At 28.4% G+C, this 26,066-nt stretch overlaps 1 protein-coding gene across 4 annotated transcripts in view; it reads left to right on the forward strand.

Moving 5' to 3' along the window:
• LOC101238367 (uncharacterized) overlaps positions 1 to 26,066 on the forward strand; it is an 81,454-nt gene that overhangs the window by 10,636 nt on the left and 44,752 nt on the right. For all 4 annotated transcript variants that reach the window (XR_010640637.1, XM_065804700.1, XM_065804699.1 and 1 more), the window contains exons 3-7: positions 903 to 1,827; positions 2,251 to 2,428; positions 10,058 to 10,146; positions 21,534 to 21,785; positions 25,187 to 25,359. Coding sequence is in view for 3 of the 4 variants with exons in the window: in XM_065804700.1 (XP_065660772.1) it covers positions 903 to 1,827; positions 2,251 to 2,428; positions 10,058 to 10,146; positions 21,534 to 21,785; positions 25,187 to 25,359 (1,617 nt within the window). In the remaining variant the exon portion in view is untranslated. The remainder of the gene's footprint in view (positions 1 to 902; positions 1,828 to 2,250; positions 2,429 to 10,057; positions 10,147 to 21,533; positions 21,786 to 25,186; positions 25,360 to 26,066) is intronic.

Raw genomic sequence — 26,066 nt, forward strand, 5'->3', positions numbered from 1 at the left:
CATAGCAAATTTATTTTTTATGTAGTTATATAATTACTATTGTGTATTTGGGTGTAAGCTGTGTAATTCTATAGACTTTAATTTTTAAAAGAGCTCCTGAATATACTTTTTTCAGAAAGAAATTAAAATAATATTATAAACATTGATATATTAAAATATTTTTAAATAATTTTAATAAATACATACAGGGCTTGTGATGAAGAAAATCGTCAAGCGTGTTATATCGCGCTCATAAAATTAGAATATGTTTTCATCGAGCGTGATTATGTACCCTCGAGATAACATCGGCGAGCGCGATCATGAAAATTGCTAAAGGCGATGCTCATAAAAAGCTTTTTATTTTTTATATCTTTTTTTATTTGTTACATAAATCTTTCGTCAAAAAATGTTTGAATTAGTATCACACTCATGAAACTACTTCAACGAAGTAGATTTTTATACTTCCAAACTTCTTGTATATTGTCAGATCGCGATTTTATTTTTAACTATTTATGTTATAAAAAAATAATATCAAACAAAAACGCAACTTCTTATTGATTTAGTATTGAAGTATAATTTAGTGACTTAGTTTTGCTTCGTTGTTTTGATATATGTATTTTAAAATGTTACGCTGTAAACTTAATTAACGGTTAATGGTTTTTATATTTCTTGATATTTTTTATTCAAATTAATTATTTCATTTTTTTCTAAAATTTCTTTTTTAAATTACGTTTTTTATCTTAAAAAAATAACACAAGAATAATTTGAAATAATAATAAATAAGAATAATAACTTTCCATTTAATAAATATTGACATCATTACTTTGTTTCCTTTTCGAATGTCCTTGATTGCGAACATTCTAAACAACAGAATCGTTTTAAATTTGAGTTAAAATAAATAATAGTTAATACTTTTTTTATAGAAGAAACCAGTATAGAACTGAGTCAGCCACTTTAATTGAGAATGAGTATTGCGATGAGGATGATTACAATTTTATTGCAAGTGATGAAGAATATAGAATAAAGTCAAAAAAGCGAAAAAAACAAACTAAAAAGAAAAATAAATTAGACGTTGATACATCAATTGAGAAAAAAAATTTCTCTCTTCGTTCAAGAGAAAAGCAACAAGATGATCGTCTTGAAAAACTTAAAACATTTCGTTTAATAAAAAAACTTCCATTTAACGAACGTTCGTATTTAAAAAATAAATATAATTCATCTGATTCCAGTTCAGAAGATGAGCAAAGCATATGTACAGAACAAGGTAGCAACAATACTGATGAGGAATTTATAGATGACAAAAGTATTGATAACATTTCAGAATCACAGTCGCCTGTTTCTAGTGTTAGTGACAATGTGGAAGAAACATTATTAACAGAGGAGGAGCTCTTTTTTTTCAAAAATGTGTCTAATAATAATTTCACTGCAATAGAAGAAACTCTTAAAGTTAAAAAATTTCAAAATTTAATTGATATTAATGGTCAAACAGCCCTACATATAGCAGCATTCAATGGGTATTCTGAAATGACTGATATTTTGTTAAATTATGGTTCAAGCCCTGACCTAACAGATCATAAACAATTTCAACCTCTAGCTTATGCTGCTCTAAACAAACATTTTAATTGCTGTAAAATATTGTTTCCAATTACAAAGTTGAATTTAAAAAAAAATGTTTTACATTTATTATCTAGCAAATGTTTGTTTGATCGATTTTTTTTAACAGACTTTTTAAATTGTTTAGCATTTTTACAAGAGTGTCAGCTAGATAATTTTTACAAATATTTAAATGAAACTGATGATCAAGGGTATACTCCAATTATGACTGCCATAGATAATGGTTTGTCAGAGGTATGTAATTACAATGATGATGATTATGGTGATGATGATGATTATGATTACACTGATGATGATGATGATAATGGTGGCAATGATGATGATGATGATGATGATGATGATGATGATGATGATGATGATGATGATGATGATGATGATGATGATGATGATGATGATGATGATGATGATGATGATGATGATGATAATGATAAGGATGATGACAATGATGGTGATGATGATGAAAATGATGATGATAATGATAATGATGATGATGATGATGATGATGATGATGATGATGATGATGATGATAATGGTGATGATGATGATGATGATGATGATGATGATGATGATGATGATGATGATGATGATGATGATGATGACAATGATGATGATAATGATGATGATAATGATAATGATGAGAAATTTTTCTACTAACAGGTAGTGAAAGCTCTTCTTAAGCTTATGTTTGATAATGATTTGCACCAATACAATTGGTTTGAATTTCGAACTGATGAAGGGGGGACTTTATTACATTTTTCAAGTCAATTTTCTAGTTTCTGTTTGGAGGAAGTTGTACCATATTTCAAAGATTATATTGATTTTGCTGATTTAAATGGTTTGTTGATTTTGTATTTGTGAATACTTACACAGTTTTTAACTGTTATATAATCTTATTGAAATTAAAAAAGTTATGCAATGTTGTTAATTAAAAATAAGTTCTTTTTACTTTCTCAACATTTTCTTTTAAAAGTGATAGAATGTTTTATAATTGCTCCGACATTTTTAATTTAAAATATTTAAAATTTAGAATTATATTATCTTTATGGGTGTACCAGATTTGAAATTTTGAATTCAGGCCGGAATTGGGTTTGCTGGAATCGTTGAAAAAACTCCAGCCGGAATTCCGGTCGGAACAAGATTTATATTTATGTAGTTTTTTACCCTCAAGATTGAAAGTGAAAGCCTGCACCTCAGCATCGTGGCTACATAATATATATTTATAACCTATAATATATATATATATATATATATATATATATATATATATATATATATATATATATATATATATATATATATATATATATATATATATATATATAAATATAAACACACACACATATATATGAAATATTTACTGTATTAGACATCCTATTCTCTTTAACTGTTTAAAGTGATTACTCCAATAAAATTAGGCAAAACTACAGATATGCGGTCTAAAATAATTTTAATTTGTCGCGTGTTGCGCTTTCGTGTGGAGACTTGCTCAAAGTGGTGACTTTTAAATATAAACATAAAAAATATTTATTGGTTTTAGTGGATACATCGACTATCTTATAGCCTGCTGCTACAAGGGAGTGCTGCTACATCCATTATCGTATAGTCTGCTGCTACAAGGGGGTGTTACTACATCAACTATCTTATAACCTGCTTCTACAAGGAAGTGTTGCTACATTGACTGAGGTTTTGACATAGGACAGCAATCTTTTTTCTTTTATAATTTCAATTAAAATTTTAAATGTTTAAAAACTCTCTTCTTATGAGAGCACAACAAGCGAAAAAATAAAATTATTTTAGACCGCATATCTGTAGCTTTGCCTAAATTTAAAAATATTATCCAAACTGTAGCTTTACCTAAAATACCTTTACCTAAAATTATATTGTATTTGTTAAGAATTTTGTATTTTTTACCTAGGTTTACCCATAGTTCTTCATTGCCCTGTAGGACAAAGATTTTTTGGTTTAATTTACACAGTCTGTGTCACATGTCTTAAATAAATAAAGTAAAAAATAAATTCCGGCATTCTGGCCTGAAATATTATAATTCCGGCCAGAACTGGAATGACCTAAAAGTCACAAATTCCAGCCGGAATTTTGATACCTTCTTAATTATCTCACTTTTAGAAATTTAAATTAAATAAAGTTAAATTCAAGAAACTTTTTTTTTGTGTGTCAATAATTGTGGAGAAATTTTTACATTTAATTCTAAAAGGTGGACATTTTTAAAAATTAATTGTGTATACATGTCTTTTTGTTAGTTTTGTAGCACTTATTATTTATATAAATAGTATTAGCAGTGTTCAGAAATATGAAATTTTGAAAGCGCTAATCACAAGGAGCTAAATTTGGGGCAAATATAAAAAAAAAATTTATTACATAAAAAATTGATTGCATAAAAAATATGATTACAAAAATATTGAAATTTACCTTGTGCTAAAGTGTCAAAATACCCCCAAAATTGTATGCAAGTAATAAGAGTTTAACAAGTATCAAGGTTAATTTCAAATTTTTAAATTATTTTTTTTCTAAGTTGCTTACAAATGGTGCGTTTTTTAAAAAATTGTTTTGTACTTTTTATAACTTTTTTAAAACTGTTTTTTTATAAGTGTTCTTTAAATTGAAAAAGATTTTATCAAAAAGAAAAAAAAATTCAAAAAATGCGCATTTAACAAAAGAATGCATAATAATTCTACATTCGCACTAGGGCGTCCCAAAAAACAGTATTTTTGAAAAATAAATGCTGGTACTCCCTTAATGCATTCTATATGATAAAAAAACACTGGATTTAAAGAATTTTTGAATAAAAAATATTTCTAGAGGTTCCCAAGACCCTTGAACATTTAATGAGTTTCTAATATTATCAAAAAAAGTTCTTCAAAAGCGTTCATCATGTTGACTCTCAAATGAGGTGAAATTATATGGAAGTTTTAAAAATAGTAGTAATATTATATAAAAATAAATATTTTAGATTTTTAAATTGAGTATTTTAGAGTAACAGCATAAAAAATGAGGTTTATTAACTAAAAAAGGAAAAAGTGCATTTTTATAATTTTTTTTTGACAATAACTTTTATTCAATAAGTTTTTTATAATATAATTATCATTTTTAAAATTTACATATGACTTTGTTTAATTTGAGACCCAACATGATACACTTTTGAAAAACTTTTGAAAAATTTTTATAGTACGGTAAACTCTCAGTTATTCAAACCTCTTAGGGGAATAGAAATTTACTTTGAATAACCAAAATTTTGAATAACTAAAAAACCTCTTTAAGTGGCTTAGTTTTTATTTTAGGTGATAAAATAAGCATTTAGACCAAGAATGTTAGGTTTTTGTTATGGAGCACTAAGGAATAGCATTTAACTAAGAAATTCACCCTTCTTTCTTTACTTTCCTTTCTTTTAATAGTGAAAAACTTGCCCAGAGTTCACGTTGAAAAGTGGACAGCTTGCTTCTGAGGCAAGCATGCTAACTATTGTATCACATCTGCTAATTTTTGATTTTAACAAAAATAGAGGTTAAAAAGCAAAAAAAAATGAAATAAGATGCTGCTTAAGTCTTTTACTTGTAAAATAATAAATTCTTTACAAATTTTTGAAAAAGTTGTTTATTTTTATTGTTCATTTTCAATGTTTAAATAAAAAAAAAATTATTACAATTTTTTGAAAAAACTGTCTATTTTTTTTGCTTTTTTGCTTCTACATCTTTGATAGTAGTCTTAGCGATTGTTGTATTTCAACACCGTTATTGTCAAAAAGAGACCAACATTCAATTAACTCAATTTGCTTGTGTAATCTCTGATAATTTTGGCTTTTCAGGAGGCAAACTGTGTGACACTTCATCTATCTCCTCTTCTACCTCGACACAATTGTTGATTAAAAAAGTATCCAAATTTTTTCAATCTCGTCCCGTGATAGCAATTATTTCACTTGTACAGATCTCAAAAGTTATTTATGTAATCGTCAACAGCTAATTCTTCATCTAATAAACCACGTGATCTTAGCTTGTTGACATTCTCTTCAAGCAATTGGAAAGGAAAACTTTACCTTTTGTATTTGCAATCTATATTTCTTGCAATATGTTTGCCTTTCTAAAACAATTCTTTACATAAAAGCTATGCTCCAAATTCGTTTTTATCAACTTAATATATTCTCTGTTTATTTTATTTTCAAGAAAGTTAATTGGGTTTAAAAAAAATTTTATTTTTAGATAATATATAGATTTCCCTAGATCTGGTAGATCTGCTAGCTCTTTTCTATCTTCCCATTTCTCCATAAAAAAGATCTTTAAAAGATTTTTTCTTTCTTTTTTTGTTCGTTTATTTTGCCATTTAACAATATTTACAATTTAAAAGTCTATAAATAAAAACATTGGCAAGCAACTTATCACCAAGCCCCATTCGAACATATATACAAATCCCTTAGTATATTTGTATATTTTACTGAAAAACATAAAAGTAAAACAAATAACAACTTGCTATTAGTTTAAAAAAAATTTTATAGTAAATTTTCATGTAAGTAGTAGTATTCAAGTAAAGAAGAAAAAAATTACAACTAAAAACAAATTCCGTAGCAGCTTTTTCAACTACAGTTCTTTTAAATTGTTTCCAAGCAATGTTACTTAAGGTAGATGGATTGTACTTGAAATATGGCTGCTCAAATAAGTTTGAGCAGCCATATTTTTAAAAGAAAACTTGAGCAGCCTAATTTTTAGTTTGGTCTTTTTTGAATTCAAATTTTCCTTGTTCAATCTATTCAGTTTTTGTTTTAAGGGTTTGCAAAAGTGATAAGTGCATGTTTGCAAAGTTATAAGTGCATGCTTGCAAAGTTATAATTGCATATATATTTTTTTGGAAATTATTTTTTTTAGTTTTAAAAAATAAAAAATATTGTGCAAAATGTTAAATTAATTAGCAATCAAAAAATGTTTTTTTTTAAAATAAAAACAAGAAGTGTTTAATTAGTGAAAATTCTTTACATTTATACTTAATTTACCATATTGTTATATATCAATAATTTTTTTATTATTAATTTGATTAGATACTTACTTTCCATAAACTTAAAGAAATAGTATACATTATTTAACATAAATTTATAAAAAGGCATGCAAAAATGTACATTATTAAAGAAAAAAATAAAGAAATAATTTAAATATTTTAATTAGATAAATTCTTCTCTCCTTATTGCCTTTTCCAACCATCTTCTCATTTTTATATAAAAGACATTGCCCTATTGACTATAATTGTTATCAGATGATAAAATATATTCTAGAGTTTCTTCAATAGTCATATCGGGATTAGCATTTCTTGTGGAATTTAAATTGGATTTTAACATTGCAAAAGGACTCTTCAATTGGGTTCAATTCAGTGGAGTATGGAAATAAAAACTTAGGAGTAATATTTTTTTCTCTTAGTAATTTTTATTTGGATTTACTGCAAAGAATGGTACTAGTTTGTTGTTGATAAAATCAATAAATGATTGTGTATTGTATGTGCTGCTTTTGTATTGGAAACATTTAACTCCTAAATTGGAAATTAAGCACATGAGGCTAACATTCTGTCCTTTATTTGCATAAACTGTCAAGTATGCTTTGGTATCTTTTGGAGAATAGCCATATGAGCGCACTGTATGTTTATTGAATCCATTTTTGTCTAAAAAAACCAAATTTGAATCAGCAATTCTAGTAACTTCTGCTGCAAATATTGATCTCTGATTTATTCTTTCCATGGTGTTTCTTTCTTAAGAAATGATTGCTAATCTAATAAATAAATGAGATCGAAACGTTTTTTTCATGTTGTTCTAAAATTTACTTTTAAATTTCTTTTTGAACAACGGCATTGTTACACTCCATGGAATTAAATATTGTCTGTTCGATGTTTGTATTTATAGAATTTTTAATTTTATACAATTCTTTTCTTTTTACTGTAGATGACGTGAATGGTATATTATTATTACTATTTTTTATAACACGACTAACAGCATTTTGAGTTAAATTACAAGTGTTGGATATTTCCTTGATTGAATATTTTTCACAATTTCTCATTGAAATTATCCTATTTTTAGTTTCTTCTGTAAATTATTTTCCGTACTTTTCTTTCCATTGATATTTATAATATAAGAGTTAAAATTAATTTTATAAATGCACTTTGCAAATGTGCACTTATAACTTTGCAAAACCCTGTATTATCTGATTGTAGATGGAACCCAGATTTAAGCCAGAAAACCTTTATTTTTTTAAAAATACACTTATAATGCTGTTAAACACACCTTTTTTCTGTTTTTTTATTTATTTTATTGAGCGAGCAAGTGTTAATGACTTTTTTGATGTTTTAGAAGCATAGAATGATTAAAGATACGTTGCAAAATATCCAATCTAATTGTCATTTCATCAACTAAAACTAATAAAACAAAAATTCAGGTACAATTGAGCTATCCAGTACTAAATGAAGTCTTATTGTGAATGATGTGTTAAGCGAGAATGAGATTTGGAACAAGAGATAATACAGGGGTAAATGAGAGATTTAAAAAGGTAGAGAATGGAATCAGTAGTAAAAAAATAGCAAGCAGGATAAAGAGAAGCAACCTTAGCAGATGCTAATCTGTTAAGGTTGAAATAAGATGAAACAAAACATGACCAAGGGTAGAACCTTAAAAAAGAATGATCTCCATAGTTTTTAAAAATTGGAACCACAGTTATTTTCCACTAGGTAGGAAAAAAATTTTTAATGACAGAAATGTTGTCTGGACCACAACTCATAGAAGAGTTTAATTGAGATATGACTTTAGTAATGGGAGCTGGAGCGATTTGAATGTTTAACAATGGGTTAACCTGTTTAATTGGAATGGAAAGAAGAGTATGGCTGAAAGATTCATGTGTCAAATTAGAACAAAAATTCTTTGCAAATAGTTCTGCCTTATCCTTGGGAGAGGTGATAAGATCAGTTCCGTGAATGAGAGATAGAATGTCAGACCTACTTTTGTTAATGATGCTGTTGAAGATTTTCTAAAAGTATCTAGAGCCTAACTTCTGAGATTAGATACAAGATTTAGTGAATTGAGAATAATGGGGCTTGCATCAGACACCTTCTTTTTATATCAATTTAAATAATTAGTAGGCGCTTGTTCTCAAGAGAGTTGTTTTTTTGAAAAAGATAATGATTAGATATAGCAGCTGCACAAGGAGGTGAAAACCATGGAGTAGAATGAGGCTTGACTTGGAACTGATGAAAAAGAATAAAAGCTTCCATTCCTGCCTTAAACCAGGAGGTTACATAGGAAGTCCATTTATTAGTGAATAGAGAAAAGACATTAGCCCAAGGACCATCACAAAGAAAATCACGAAATGAATCCCAATCAGTTTTAAGGTAATAGTAAGTAGTACAATGATGGGGTGATTCAGTAGAAGAAGTTAGAAGGGCTAGAAGGGTTTATAACATAATAATGTAGTATTAATGTAATTATACATTTTATTATATAGTATTTCATTAATGAAAAAAGCATTGATTCATGTGAAATGCTTTATCAGAAGGATATCTCTTCTGAAGAGATATTGTTCTGCTAAAATATTTTACAAATATCACAATAGCTATGCGAAGAGTTTTCATATAGCTTTTCGTATACCTGTATATTCCTGACAGAATATAGTTATAGCATATGGGTTAGAAGAGAAACAAATTTATAAAGATCATTGCATAATCAGAACCACCTAAGGGAGAAAAAGGAGAACTGAACACAAGCTTGGGTTAGAGACAAGACAAAAAAAAAAAAAAAATGTTTTTACTAATTTATATATATATATATATATATATATATATATATATATATATATATATATATATATATATATATATATATATATTTATATATATATATATAGAGTTATATATATATATATATATATATATATATATATATATATATATATATATATATACATACATACATACATACATACATATATATACATAAATATATGTATATATATATATATATATATATATATATATATATATATATATATATATATATATATATATATGCATATATACAAGAAAAAAAAAAAAATAGTGTGCATAAAATAAAAATAAGTGTGCATGAGAAAGAAAATTTAATGAGCCTCAAAAGTTGCTGTAAGCACTATAAAGTCAAGGATTGTAAGTTTGTTCTTTAGACCCACATAATGTCCTGTAATTTTTTATACAAATAAAGCTTTATAAAGCTTTTAAAGATTATTAAAACAGTCAATCCACTATAAAAGTGTAACTTTAAGTGTAACTGTATATTGTTAAGAAATTTTCTAAAGTAAATTTTTAGGAAATTTCTTATTTTACTTATTTTGCAAATTTTATCTGTATGTAAAAAATTTAGTATTAATGATAATATTAAATTTTTGAAAAACTAAATATTAATAATAAAACTTTAAATTAATTTGTTTTATAAAGCTTTTTATTTGTTTTCATTTAGGCTTTACTCCATTGATGTATGCTTCTGAAGTGGGAAGTGCTGACAGTGTTAAACTTCTTCTTAAATATGGTGCTTCAGTGAATAAAAAGGTTCCTTGTTTAACTATGATAATATAATTATTAACTAACCAAGGTTTGGTTTTGAGTGGAGTTTCATAAAACCTTTGAAAAATCAAACAAGCAGGTAAATTGATTTTATCCTAATATGGTAATCAAATTGAGTTGTAAATTACAAATGTTTAGACATTATTTATTTCATCAAGATCAAAAAACTGAAATAGGTGGAATAAGTAGTTTTCATATTAGAAACCAATCAGAAAAAGCTATTTCTGAAAGAATTTCATTTGACAATCTTTTAATTGAAGGATGGTTAATTTTTATTATGTCTACCATTTTTTTTATTCTGCAAAGTTTTTAAATGCTAGTTACCAGGATTTTATTTTGCTATTACTTTTACCTCCCTAAGGTTGCAGAGCTTTCCAACAAGCTTTAACTACAGTTGAGGATTTTTTATTTGAACTTTGTTTGCAATTCCTTCTTAGTTCTAATCTTTTAAACAAAAAAACTTTACTGTGTAATAAAATTTTTATGAAAGTTTCAAGAAGTTATTTCTAGAGGCCAAGGGTGGATTTCAACCTTATACCTCTTGATTGTTCTACCCCTCGACTTTTTTTTCCTGAAAGATATATAAATTTCCAGAAACTCAGATAGAGTTTTAATATATAAACTTGTAATACAAACATTTTATATCAAAGGTTATTTACTTTTCTTATATGTTCTATACCTGAAGGATTGTCTATTTATGAGTTTTCAAATTATAATTAACTTATTAGGTTGCTGTGATCCATTTAATTTATTAACCATGAAACTTTTTTGAACTACTATACTGTAGTTATAAGTAGAATTTTTTTTTTTCAAAAAATTCAACAAAGTACATTAAAATGCTTTATATTTACAATTTTATATGTCAGGTCAGGTTATCCTGCTACTGGTAACATGTAACCCAGTACAACCTGCTTCATGTCCTGCTGCTTTGTAGGATACGTTATTTTAGGCAAAAGCTAGGAGAAGCCAATTCTTAAAGACTTAAAACACCCCCTGCCCTGGGGCTCTTGGTTGAGTAAAGGCTAGAGACGGTGTCTCGATAAAAATACTCATCTTGGGCTAGCGTTAAATGCATCCGGCTACTGTCTTGTAGAAGGCCTCTAAGGCAAAGACTTAAGGGGTAAACAGATTCTATCTGTTGACCAGCCTTGAACCCCTACATTATCTATTATTAATGGCGCAGATGTATTTTTAAAACATTATTTTGAGTTTAGGATATTGCTGGATCTTCTTGACTCAATGCATGGGTTTTGCTTGTGTCTCTGTTTTTATAACTAGGCAACTCATTCTATTATCTCCTAATGAGGGTACAGCTCTTAAACTCAGTTTTATGGTTCTGAGGCTGGCTGGTAGTCAGGTTTACCAAACTCTGTGGTAGCTCTCAGACAGGCTGGTTCCATCAACAGCTAAAAAATATCAGAGTACTAACAGTGCCATGTTGCGCATAGATGGTGTCCCTGTTCTTACTTTTGGTGTGCATTGTTGAGGCCTCATTTGAAGCCCTTTGTTACGGTTTAAGGTTTATTAATAATAATGAGGCAATTGCTTGGACTATTAAATAGTGTACTGACTACTGTCTATGCTTTGAGTCAAGTTCTTTTGAGTCAAGTTCAAGTTTGAGTAATTCCATGTCAAAACAACCAGGCCATGCAACCCTATGTCTTTGGATTTTTTTTATATTTTTACCATAGTTAGTACATTATAAAATAAGATAAATCCCAAAATTTCAAGGTCTAACTCTCAACGGTTCGTGAGTAATGGTTGTTTTAATTTTAGCTACTATTATTGATTTGGTCATTTTCCGCCATTTTTAATTTTACATTTCTCTTTATAAAACCAAGCCTTTAAACGTGTGAATTCTAAAAATAAGTGACTTTGTTAATCTCAAGGTGAGGAATTTAAATATATAAATAAAGAACTCATTTTATAATTAAAAAGTACCTAAATATCAATTATAAATGTTAAAATAATGGACACCTGCCACTGTAAAATTTTTAGGTGTGCGGTAAATTTTTAAGCTTAAAATTTCAAATTAGGGCATTGTATGTTTGAAGAACATTGTGTGAAAAAATCATTTATGCCAAATACATAGTTTTGTAAATATTTTTCTTTTGTACTAAAAATGTATATATAATTGCAGGGTTGGACCACGATTTTTTGGTGTTTGAGTTAAATAACTTCCAGCTAAGTTCTATACTCCAAACCTTTGAATGTTCATACTTATGTCATTTAAGGATGTTTTGCAAAAAATTGCGCTGCGAAGAGCCTGGGAATAAAAATACCTTAAAAAGTAAAAATCATCCGCCCAAACGTGAAGGGAATTGATTTTTCCAAACAGAAAAATTACTTACTTTAATAAGACTAAAAATTGTGCATATTTTTAAAATTTCGTCAAAAAATCATTTGGCATTCAGAAGGTATAACCATGTAAAGGTTACAACCCCCTCAAAACGAGGGGGGTTGTTTAATTATGTATGATTTCTAAACAAATCATTATTTTTGAATGAAATTTTAATACCTAATAGAAATTTCTAACTAGTTTAGGATATTAGAATTCATATTTTAAAAAATTAATTTCCCCCATGTTTTAGATTTCTAATTATTAGGGTATTTTTGTTCCCAAGTTCTTTGCAGCGCAAATTTTTGCAAAACATCTTTAAATGACATAAGTATGAACATTCAAAGGTTTGGAATATAGAACTTACCTGGAAGTTATTTAACTCAAACACCAAAAAATCGTGGATCCGCTCCTGAATTAAATGTGCAATTTTTATTTCTTTTCCTAAGAGTAATTCCATTTCAAAACAACCAGGCCATATAACCCTAAATTCTCTGATTTTTTTTTCAATTTTCGCCAAAGTACTTTAGGAAAAAATGATAATTCCTACCTAAATCTAAATCTAAGTGGTTCTCAAGTTATGAAAGTTTTTTTAATGTATTTTTTGTTTCCTTTTTGTTCCTTGGTTCCTTGTCTTTTCCAATTATCAAAGTTTAATTGCTGAATTCAGACATATTCATCTAATTTAAATGTTGTAATTAGTTCTACATAAATAATGTAATTAATACTTGTGCATTTTTAAATTTGCAAGTATAAAATTTTTTTATTCATTATCAAAGTGATTTCATGTGATATTGGTAAAGTTTTGATTTCAGAATGCCATAAAACCTCATATTCTAGAAATAAAGAGATTTTTTTACTACATGACCTAGACACTCGTCAAAACATTTTATGGAGATCTGAGTTGCGTGCTTGTGAAGAACTATTCAGCATTTGTAATCACCATTTTCACTACTTTGGAAAAAGATTTGAAAAGAAAAATGGCAATTGTTGTAATGTTTATAATGAGCATAAAAAAAAAAAAAAGGTAATTTGATTTCAAATATATTTTATGTAATTATATCAAAGAAACCCTTCTTCAATTTTCAAATTGTATTACTTTTCTGATGGATGTGGAGGACAGTATAAAAATTTTCAAAATCTATGCCATCACTCAGAAGATTTTTTATTGAATCCTGAATGGATATTTTTTGCAACCAGTCATGGCAAATCTTCTTGTGATGCAATAGGTGATACAGTAAAACGAACAACAGCAAGAAAACGTCCAAAGAAAAATCAAATACTAACAATCGATGCAATGTTTGAATTTCGCTCTAAAAAAACGCTCACAATAAAATTCTTTAAAATTGATAAAGGAACTATGGTTAATGTTAGAGCTACATAAAATAAACGATTTGAGAGGGGAAAAACAATACCAGGAAGTCGAGGATTTCACCATTGCATACCAGTTTCGAAAGCATCTATGTTTTAAAAATTTTTTAAAAAACTAGTAACAATATAAATCCAAAATCTATTAATATTACTAAAAAATCAAGTTACCAAAATTTAAGTTTAATAAATTTTGAGCTAATGCAGAAATACAAATATTACGCATGTACATATGACTCGTTTTGGTGAATTGCAGTAGTTGTAGAAAAAGATGAAGAATATAATGATATAAAAATAAAATTTATGCATCCACACGGTCCATCTGAACAGTTTTTTTGGACGAAAAGGAATGATTATTGTTGGATACCAATCACCAATAACATTTTGGTGCACTTATTAATGTAATAACATTAATAAGTGCACCAAAAATAATATCAGACAAATATGAACTTTCAAAAAATGATTTTAACAAAATTATAAGTATATATTTGTAAATCAATAATTTTTAATGGATATATTATAAAAAATTGTATATCAATTCAAGTATGCATCATTTTTATTTATTTTGAATACTACGATAAGCGAAATATGCTATATTTGCTTTTTTTGTAATATTTTTCATTTAATTTTTAAACTTTGTATTTGGCAGAAATGATTTTTTCACACAATGTTCATCAAACATACAATGATCTAATTTGAAATTTTAGGCTTAAAAAATTTACTGCACACCTAAAAATTTTACTGGGGCAGGTGTCCATTATTTTAACATTTATAATTGATATTTAGGTACTTTTTAATTATAAAATGAGTTTTTTATTTATATATTCAAATTCCTCACCTAGAAATTAACTAAGTCACTTATTTTTAGAACTCAAATGTTTATAGACTTGTTTATAGAAATGTTTATAGACTTGATTTTGTAAGGAGAAACGTAAATTTAAAAATGGCGGAAAATGACCAAAACAATAATAGTAGCCAAAATTAAAACAACCATTACTCACGAACCGTTGGGAGTTAGACCTTGAAATTTTGGGATTTATCTTATTTTATAATGCACTAACTATGGTAAAAATATAAAAAAAATCCAAGGACATAGGGTTGCATTAAAAAAAAAATTGGTTGTTTTGACGTGGAATTACTCTGATTAAAGTACCAAAAACTATAAAACACAAAAAACCATCGTCATCACCAAGCTCTTTAAACCTATCATTCACTAATATTCATGGTCTTCGAAGTAACTTTTCTTCTGTTGAGTCTTATCTCTTGCAAAGTTCCCCATACCTGCTTGCTCTTTGTGAGACTAATTTGAGTTCAGCTGTCTCATCTTGTGATCTTAGTGTTGATGGTTACCTTCGTTTAATTAATAAAGACTCCAATAGTCACATGCTTGGTCTGCGCAATTACATTTGTAAGAATTCACTCATTTGTGGGCAAACTAGGTTTGAATCCACAAACTATTCTTTTATGTGCTTTCGTTTAGCACCACTTCACTCTATCGCCTTTCTCATTGATCTATATTGCTCTCCTTTATCTCAAGACTGCACTCTTTTTGATGTTATTTCTGATCAAATTGACCAAGCCCTCTCTCTTTATCTATCAGCCAATATCGTTGTTGTTGCTCATCGCACTGAACAACTTGGCTCTAGTGTCAGTGACTCTGCTGGCGTTAAGGCCCTCAATTTTAGCCTTTCTCAATTCCTAACTCAAATTGTCAACTTTCCAACTCGCTTTCCAGATAACCCGAATCATTTACCTTCTCTACTTGACCTATGTCTTGTTTTTGATCTTAGTCAGGGCTCAGTTTCTCCATATTCACCCTTAGGTGCTTTTGATCACGGTTTGATCTCTTTAAAACTACTATCTCATTCTTCTTCATCACCTGAATCCCCTTATCATTGTACCTCTTACAACTACCTTGAAGCTGACTGAGACTCTTTTCATGATTTTTTTCCTGATGAACCTTGGGTAGAAATCTTTTGTCTTCCTGCTGACGAATGTGCTTCTTACATAACATCTTGGATTTAGGCTGGCATGGAATCTTTTATTTTCTCTCGACAATTCCAGGTCAAGCCTCACTCTTCTCCATGGTTTTCCTCACATTGTACTGCTGCAGTTTCCAATCGAAACCTTCCATATCTATCAGCAAAACAAATCTACTTCCATATCTATCAGCAAAACAATTCTCCAGAAAACAGACGTCTGTTTACTATTGCTAGAAACCATTGTAAAAGAGTTTTGTCTAACGCCAAAGTTCGCTATTCTCAGGTCATGAAATCTCGTATTTCATCACAAAAATTAGGCTCTCTTGACTTCTGGAGAATCTTAAACAGTATCAATGATAAAAGCAAATTTCTTATTCCACCCCTCTTGTATGTTTGCTAAGAACTTTTCATCAATATCATCTCTTGATTCCACTAGTTGTGTTCTACCTGAAATAGCCATCAAACAAGTTGATCCATTGCTTGACATTCGTATCACTCCAGCTTTTGTATCAAATTCGTATCACTCCAGCTTCTGTATTCTTGATTAGACTCTTCTACAGCTTGTGGTCCAGACAATATACCTGTTGAAGTCTTGCAAAAGTGTTCTCCAGGGTTGTCATTCATACTTTCAAAACTATTTAACAAGTGCTTATCAGAGTCTTATTTTCTGGCATGCTGGAAAGCAGCATCCGTTATCCTTATTTTCAAAAATTCTGAAGAGCAATCTGACTCGTTTAACTACTGTCCCATTAGTCTTCTTCCTATCATAAGCAAGGTTTTTGAATCTTTAATTAACAAACACTTAATCTCTCATCCTGAATCTAATAACTTACTTTCTGATCATCAATATGAATTTCAATCTTCTCTTACAGCTGATTTGCTAACATTAATAACCGATAGGTTTTATCGTGCATTAGAGTTGGAGAGGTTAAGGCTATTGCTTTTGACATTTCTAAAGCTTTTGGTAAACTTTGGCATGCTGGTCTTCTTTATAAGCTTTCTTCTCATGGTGTAACTAGTAACATCTTTAACATTATTGAGTCCTTCCTTTCCAATCGCAGTATAAAAGTTGATAGACAGGACTCTTCATATCCTGTAACTTCAGGTGTTCCTCAAGGTTAAATCCTTGGCCTTATACTCTTTTTAATTTACATTAACGATCGTCCAGATATTCTCACATCTAAGGTGGCATTGTTAGCTGATGGTACTACCATTTATTCTTGTCATGATAAGAAGCCTACACTCTCTGATTGCTTGGAGGGGGCATTTGAGCTTGAAAAGGATCTCACTTCTGCTACAGCATGGAGCTCACAGTGGCTGGTGAAGTTTAATTTAGATAAAACCCAATTTTTTTCAGCCAATCGTTACTGCAATAATTTAGATCTTCCTATATTTATGAATGGTGATGTGCTTGATGAGTCATCTGCCCTTCATCTTCTAGGATTAACTCTTACTTCTGATCTTTTTTGGAAACTGTATATCAAATCCATTGCAAAGTTAGCATCTGGTAAGGTTGCATGTCTTTATCGTGCTCGACACTTTCCTACTCAAGATTCTATTCTTTATCTCTATAAATCTCATATCCGGCCTTGTATAGAATACTGTTGCCATATCTGGGGCGGATCTTCTAATGATGCCCTTTCTCTTTTAGACATGGTGCAAAAATGCGTTGTAAACATAGTTTGAGCTGCTCTTGCAGTCAACCTCCAACAAGCTAGCGTCTCTTGTGCCTTATTCTAAAATTCGTTCTTGTGATGCTCGTCATTCAATTAATTCTCATCTTTTTTCTGTGACTGTTTCTAAGTGGTCCAAAAACTCTTATTCATCTAGTTTTTTTCCTCAAACATCTGTTCTTTGGAATTCGTTTCCTTCATTTTTGCTTTCCTGATTCATTAATTTTGCAATCTTTTAAGTTGTCTGTCAATAGTTATCTTACTCTACAAACTTCATCTTTTCTCTTCCAGTAACTTCCAACTCTTATAGTGGTTGCTTGCAGCCTTGCTTGAAGCGAAGATGTTATAAAAAAAATAAAAAAATAATAAAGTTTTCAACTATTATTCATGTTTTTCTACTAACTACTGCTAACTACAAACTACTAAGGAATTGCTTAACTAATTAACTAACTTAACTTAACTAACTGCTTAACTGTATTAACTAACTACTTACACTGTATGAATTTTTTTGGTCTAACAAGTGTAAGACCAGTTCATTTCATTCAATTTAAATAAAAATTTATGGGAACTCATCTTTTATTATCTCAATTTTTTTGTATCATGTTGCATTATATAGATATATTGAATTTAAAATTTCAAACTTAGTGTAGCAGTGTAAAAATATTTATAAACACTATACAGCAGCCCCTCTTGATTTATGAATGGAAATAATAATCATACTTTAAGGCCTAATACTTACAATTTGTGGTTTTTGTTAACTTTAATAAATAGTGGTTTTTATTAAATTTAATCCTATCAAAAAAAAACTATAACCTCCTTAACTCTGGAAAAAGTCTGAAAATACTAAAAAACTCAAAATGAAAAAGTTTTTCTATTCATTAACATTTACAGGTTTACTGATTAGCTTTACTACAATTGTCTGCAGTAAATGGGTAAAATATAAGCGGAAGCGGTCGGAACTCAATTATATTTATATTGTTATATTATAGAATATATTGTCTATTTGTTAATAAATTCCAATTTTCAGTCATTTCATAGATAGCTCACAAGTTTTCTAACACTTTATATTATTCTAAGGTTAAACCTAACTAGTAGAGATGGGCTGATTCTGATTCTCCCGATTCCAGCGGTTCTCAAAGAATCATAAGAATTGTGGTTCTCAACTTTCTTTAATGATTCCAATTCTTTTTAAAATAAGTTTTTAATGACTTTTATTAATACTCCTTTAATAATTGAAATGAGGATATACACACTTTTCCGTTGTGACTTTCTTCTATTTAATTTATGTTAAATTTTCACTTTTGCGTTTAATATCGTTGTTAAAGTTAAGTAACTGTGAAGGAAAACTTTAACAAAAGTAAACGTTGCAAATACGCAATATACTGCTACAAAGTTTCAATTGATATTTGAAACGAAGATAAGTACTCTTATAATTATCTTATTTGCTTGTTTTATTATAATTATTATTGTTAGTATTATTATTTTTTATCATTATAAATGCTGTTTTTATTTCAGAATATATACATATATATAGTATTATCATCATGTCGAAACATAAGAAAAGCAAGGTATGAGACTATTTTGCGATCAATTTAAATGACACTAACTCTGCAATATGCAATTTTTTCAAAACAGTTATATTCAGGGGTGGTGGCAGAATTTCTCAGTCATACACAACATCGAACATGCTAAAGCATTTAAAAACTTTTCATAAATCTGATATCAAAAATCAGAGACCATGCCAGAAATATTGTCTCTGCTATTGAAGTTGGGAAGTTCTCAAACATTCCTTGTCTCCCCAATACACTTCAGTTGGTTGTAACAAATGGTTGCCTTGACAATGAATGTATTTCTTTACTAACTGTTACCTGTGGAAGAATAGTAGGACAATTTAAACATTTGTTTAGACCATACAAACTTTTAAGACAATCTCAGGAGATTTTGGGACTTCCTAAACACAGCATCATTCAAGATGAGCCAACTAGATGGAATAGCACCTCCCACATGCTGAACCATTTTATTGAACAAAAAGATGCGATTCTGTTGGTAGCGCCACATTTCCCAAAAGCTGCTCGACAAAACAAAGAATTGTCAATCGAAGAATGAGACAGTTTAGTTTCTCTCGTTGCTGCTTTAAAAGTTTTTGAAGACATCACGCTTACTGCAAATTCATCGAAAGTGACCTCATCAGAAGTTTTCCCAATAATAAATGCAGTTAAAATGTCAATTGATTGCATCAAGGACTACAGAAATTTCTGCATTATATGAATCATTGCATCGTCGGATTACGTAGACTGAGAGAATGAACCTATATATGCTTTTGCAGCAATACTTGATCCCAGATTTAAAAACAAGATTTTTAGGAACAGGGCGATCGCTGAGAAAGCTGTTACTTTGATCGGTGAGTTGAATGCATTGGACATTTGTTCTTGATTTTCAGCAATTTTAATTTCAAGACAAAGATCTTGAAATTTATGTTGCTGAAAATCAAAAACAGACCGCACATGCACCTAATACTTTCTGGTCTTTATATAACTAATTAATCAACACAAATTCTGTAGTAAGTATTGAATGCGCTTCTATATTATTATTATACTTTAAATATTGAAAAATATTTTGACCTTGTTCGTCAAGGTCCGTGTTTTGAATTTAAAGAATTGAAAGAGGGTTGTAACCACAATTAAGAACAGAAAGTAATTAAAAAAAAAAAAATTGTAGCCTCTTTGACTGAAATGGGCTCCTCGGCCTTGAGGAGGATAATAATAGAAAAAAATTTTTAAAATTATTTTAATATTTAAGACACATACTGTGTATTGCACAATTTCAGACGAAATAGCAGTGTACTTGAATAAACCTTTTCTCGCAAGTCACGAAGACGTGTTTGTTTACTGGAGGAAATCCAAATTTCTTAATATGAAAAAACTAACACAAAAATACTTTGGGTTGTCTCTATGTACAGTGTTTTCGGAGCGGTTATTTAGTGCTGCGGAGCTTATCTGCGACCAGAAAAGTAAAGAAGCAAATGATTGTGTTTTTGAAAAAAAACCTGCTGTTTCTTAACTATCAGTTCTAATGGTGGTGACATATGTTAATGCTAAAAAGACAATATTCTGTGTATCTGATCACTTTCCATTACTTATGACTATATTATTTGTTTCTTATTAATAATAAGTTTTATACAAACATTCTGTATATTATTTGTTATTTATTATTATAATATTAGTTAAGTTGCTATTATTTCACAGGGCCGAAAACACGATTTTTAAAATGATGGGGGGGGGGGGGAGGAGAGGTACACTCCTATATTTTGAAAAAAGTCCTCTATTTCTAGGTCAATTTCTTAAAAAAAAGTTTTTGATAAAAAAGTTTGGGGAGGCTGTGCTCCTTAGACTCTCGGTGCTGTCAGGCCTGTTTCAACAGAACCAATATAACTGATTTCAATGTTTTTAATTTTAAAGTCTGTGTAAGTATTAATTTAACGATACGTTAAAAATAATTTAAATCTGTTAAATTAAAATAATAGGAATCTCAAAAGTATCAGAATTAGTAAAGAATCGTAATCACAATTGAGAATCGGAATTGGAATGGGAATCAGTATTTTTTGGAATCAGCCTATCTCTACTAATTAGACTTAATTATTTAAAAATGCAAACATTTTTAACCTATCAATGTATCAAAAATAGCACTATAAATGAATGCATTGTTGGAAATCATTGCCATTTCAACCTGCATAACAGTGCCATTTCAACCTGCCTCTGAGTTGTGTGCAACCAATTATTAATTCTTTAAAAAAAAGAAAAATCAAACCTAGTAATAAAATCTGTTTGTTTGTCAAAACAATTTTCAGGAAACATTTAATGCATGTGAAGTTAATGTTTTGAAATTTAAACTTATTTAATAAATTCATGGTTGTTAAACCCTATTTATTTTGTAGTTATTTACTTTTTAGTAAAGTATTTTTTATTTTAAATTTATTTTTTATATAAATTTAGTTTTTGTTAAAAAATTTAGGACAAAAAGGGGGTTACTGCTCTTCATTTGGCTACTGCTAGTGGTGCTGTTGATTCAGTTCAAATGCTTCTTGAATTTGGACACCAAGTAGATTGTTTAGATGAGTATGGTTGGCCACCATTACTATATGCAAATTTTCAAAATAATGAAAGTTTGGTACTTATTTTGTTATCTCAGAATCCAGAACAAATATTTTGTCTTGGGCGCTTACTCTCAGATGATTACAGTGAAAAAAAAGAAAAAAATGCTCAGGTTAGCATTTAAAGAAGAAATTGTTATATCATTATATATATATATATATATATATATATATATATATATATATATATATATATATATATATATATATATATATATATATATATATATATCATATTTTGTATATAGAGCAACTTAATGAATTTTATTATTAATAATTAATAGAGATGTAATATGCTAATAAGTCCTCCCCCCTTCCTCTGAAAAAAAAAAAATTTGGCAGTGTACTTAGTTCTCCAAAAAGAGTTATGGCAGTAACTAGTCCAATAAGAATAATTATTAGTAAACCCCCTTCAAATAATTAGTATTAATAAATTAATCTAAATTATGTAAATATTGATCAAAGTTTGTACAGTTTTTTTGAAGTTAAATTTGTATGATGCTGCTGTCACCTCATTTTAAAATGTCGTTTCTAACCAGACCAACCTAAATCTACAAAAATGTTTTCTTTGTGTACTTTGTTTAAACAATTTTTATATAGAAAGGTAAATTATTTTCAGGTATGAAAAAAAAATATATAAGTTTATCTATAAATATATTTTCTTTAAAAACTCTTTTTAACTTTAAATGAAATTTGATTGAAAATTAATAAATTCAAGGTAATAAATTTAAATTAATGATAAATTAATGTCTTTTATTTAGAATTTAAGTATTTCAACATACAAAATTAAAAAAAAAGTTGTTTCTAAGGCATAAAAATTACTTATACGGAAAAATCTGTTTACAATTTCAGAATGGTTTTTCGGTTATTACTTTTTAAATTATATTTGTGCAATTGTAATCTATTTTTGTGGTTTTTTGGTTAAATGTTTTTTTTAGAGAGTAAGGCGATAGAAACATCTCTTCTAACAAGTGACACTTTTAATAAAGGAAGGGGTGGGGGTCAAACTATATTGTATTTTGCTTTTATTTTGGAAGGTATTGATTGTTAAGAGCTATGCTTTGAACTAAAATTGGTGAAGCTAATTTGAATGAATTTCTGGTTTAAATAAATTTTTTTGAAGGAATTCAGGGAAAGTTTAAAGACAAGGATTAAGTTATTTAAATTGGATGGTTAGAATTTGTTTTTTTAAAAGTTCCATATTAATTAGGGATAATTAGCATTTGTAATGTGCACCTACATCTTCTTTAAAAAAGAAAAATATTAATGAAAATAATATTTCAGTTTTAAAAAATAACTTCTTTTTTGCAATATATTTTGTTTCAATAGTTTGAATGTTTTGTTAATTTTTAAAAAATTTGTTAAACTCAATAAATCATTGTATAGGGTAAAATGCCCAGTGTTTGCCACTTTTTTAGACTTAGTCCAATATAAATATTCATTTCTTGCTTGGGTTTCCATAAATTATAAATCTTTTAATCTTAGCCTATAGATCAAGAGTTGGTCTTTACAATGCCCATAGAAAAAATGACCTCAAATAACAAGAAACATGTTCACCATCTGAAAATTTTTACTTTTTTGCTAGTGTTCGTCAATTTAAAAAAAATATATTTCTGTTTCTTTTTGATAAAGATTTATTTTCAAGTCTAAATTATTGTTAAAGGATTTACTTTAGTTATAAGTTAAACTAGAAATCTCTGTCATATGATTGCGTGGAATCTAAAAAAAGACAGAAAATGACATTATTAGATAAAATGTAGAAATTTTTTTATCTAATTTTTTATTAATTTAATAGAACAACAGCTGGACCATTAATTTAATAGAACAACAGCTGGAGCAGTCATAGAGATGGAATAGAACAACAGCTGGACCATAGAGTAGTCACTTTTAGTAGTTATATTCAGCATCTTATTCAGGTAAGAAATTGTTCTTATCTGAATAAGATGCTGCTTTGGACTTTCTTCTTTTGATTACATTGACAAATTACAATTTGAATTGGGCTTCGCATACAATACTTCCTTTTTGATTGGGGGTTTTGACTTCTCAACCATCTCAGTTGCCAAGCGTTTGTTCATTCTCTCAACTTTTGTTAGAATGGATACAACTTGATCTGATGTCACAACAGATGCTGATTGAAGCTCTTGCACAACAGTGTGAAACTTTAGCTAAGAATAGTATAAAATAGTACAATAGTAATAAAAAAAAAATTTCTAGGTAGAAAAATCTAATAACTGTTTCTATAAGCTGAAAACTTATATCATATTTAATGATATAGCTAAAAAAAGTATTTAAATTAAAATATAATTATTCATATATATATATGCTTTGTATATATATATACGAAGTTTTTTTTTTTTTTTTGTTATTCACCTCCTCAAGGCCAAGAAGGCTACTACAGATGAGGAGGCTACTTAATAGTGGTTATAACCCTCTCTCAACTCTATAACTCCGAAACACGAACCTCGACGAACAAGGCCGCTGCGCGGAGAAACAAGTTGAGCGCGGTTCTACCAGGGACGTGGTGGGGATCGAACTCAGAATCTCTCGCTTATGAAGGGAGCGCTTTACCACTACACCACTACTACACTGAGTATATAATATATATATACTTTGAAGTTTGAAATATAATTATTCATATTTATATATATATATATATATATATATATATATATATATTTATATATATATATATATATATATATATATATATACACTTTGAATTCTAAAAATGGATAAAAGGTTTATAAACAATTAAAATTATCAATTAACTAAAGTGACTAGAAAGTGAGTTTTGCGAAGATTAGAAAATATTTAATTTTTTACTACTTGGCTATTTTTCATTAAAATTAAATTAATTACCCATTTTGACAACTGTGCCAGTGTCCATATTTTACGATTAGGAAAAAAAAGTCAAATTTTTTGAATTTATTTTGGTGGAGATTGCTAGCAAGAGGGTTATTTTGTATCCAGTGGTCCCAACAACCACCCTACACCCACCCTATCAAATTCATTGACTAATGTTTATTAGAGAGAAAGAAATGCGATTAAATTATAAATAATATGTTTTTTGATTGATTTTCTAAAGCTATTTAAAATTTGTCATTAAGCATTAAAGATTTTTGGAGAAAGTTTTTTTTGCAATAAATCCTGTGCCTTTACTTTTAAAGCTACCATAGTTAATTTTTTTGCCAGTTGTAAAGAAAACATTAGAGTCTTTTAGATACGATTTTAAAACTTTCCAGCTATTAGTTTTTGCTCTGCATGTTTTTTAGTGACCAAATGGCACAGACTAGGTGTCATGGCGAACACTTGGTGTTTTACTCTCTATTTTTTTACAATTTTTAATTATTATTACATTTATACATTTAATTTGTTGGACTTCAAATAATTAGAAAAATAAAAAAAAATTTTGTTTCAAAAGACAATATAGTTTAATACTTTCAAAAACATAAAATCAGTTAACAAGGTTTATGTCAAGTTTATTTCTCAAGTAATTATTTCAATTGTAATTTAGGTCATTAGAGAAGTATTTTTATCATTGTCACATATTGATTCTTATTACACCCTTTTTAACGAATTTATTGCATCAAATCTATCTTTACTGGATGAAAATAACAACACTGTTTTTGCGAGCACATGGAAAACAATTCTGAGCTTTAAGAACAAGTTAAACTGGATGAGAATGAAGTAAGACTTTATTTAATGATAGTTTACTTTATTTTATGATAGTATTTAGTATTTTTTAGACAAACTTTTAAAGTTTTTAATAACTATTTATATAAAAAGATTCATATATAATAAAGTTAATTTCAAAAATGTTTACATGTATTTTTCTAACGATATTTTTACATTTCCATTAATTTAAAAAACTTTTAAAACACAAACTAAATGATGTTCAAATAACATAAGTTCTTTTTCTTCCCAACACTACACTTGTTCACCAAGCCCTTAAGGGGTTTATTTTTTTTATTGAAAATAATGCTTATCATTTTGAAAGGCTCTGCTCTAATACTATTGACCATACTGGGAAAAAGCTACAGACTTTTGTCTTTTTTAATTTCTTACCTAGACAACCCATAACACTTATTTTTACTTTTTAATTTCTGTATTGTCTCTGACTCTAGCTTATGCCCAGTTTCTCCTCATTCTCCTTTAGATAGTTCAGACAATGCTTTCTATTTTACTCTATCTCATCCATCCCTCTAAATATTACTATCTCATTAGAACTTTTATCTTGGACTCCTTTTACATAACATTCACCATATTATCTCTCATATGTAATCATAATTATTTCCTTCATCTTTCTTAATAAAACAACTCGCTTACTCAAACAACTCTCTTACTAGAACAACTCGAGCATCAAGAACAAACATCTTAGAATAAATGTCTTTTTA

The sequence above is a fragment of the Hydra vulgaris genome, chromosome 09 (genome assembly GCF_038396675.1).
Source record: "Hydra vulgaris chromosome 09, alternate assembly HydraT2T_AEP".
NCBI lineage: Eukaryota > Metazoa > Cnidaria > Hydrozoa > Anthoathecata > Hydridae > Hydra > Hydra vulgaris.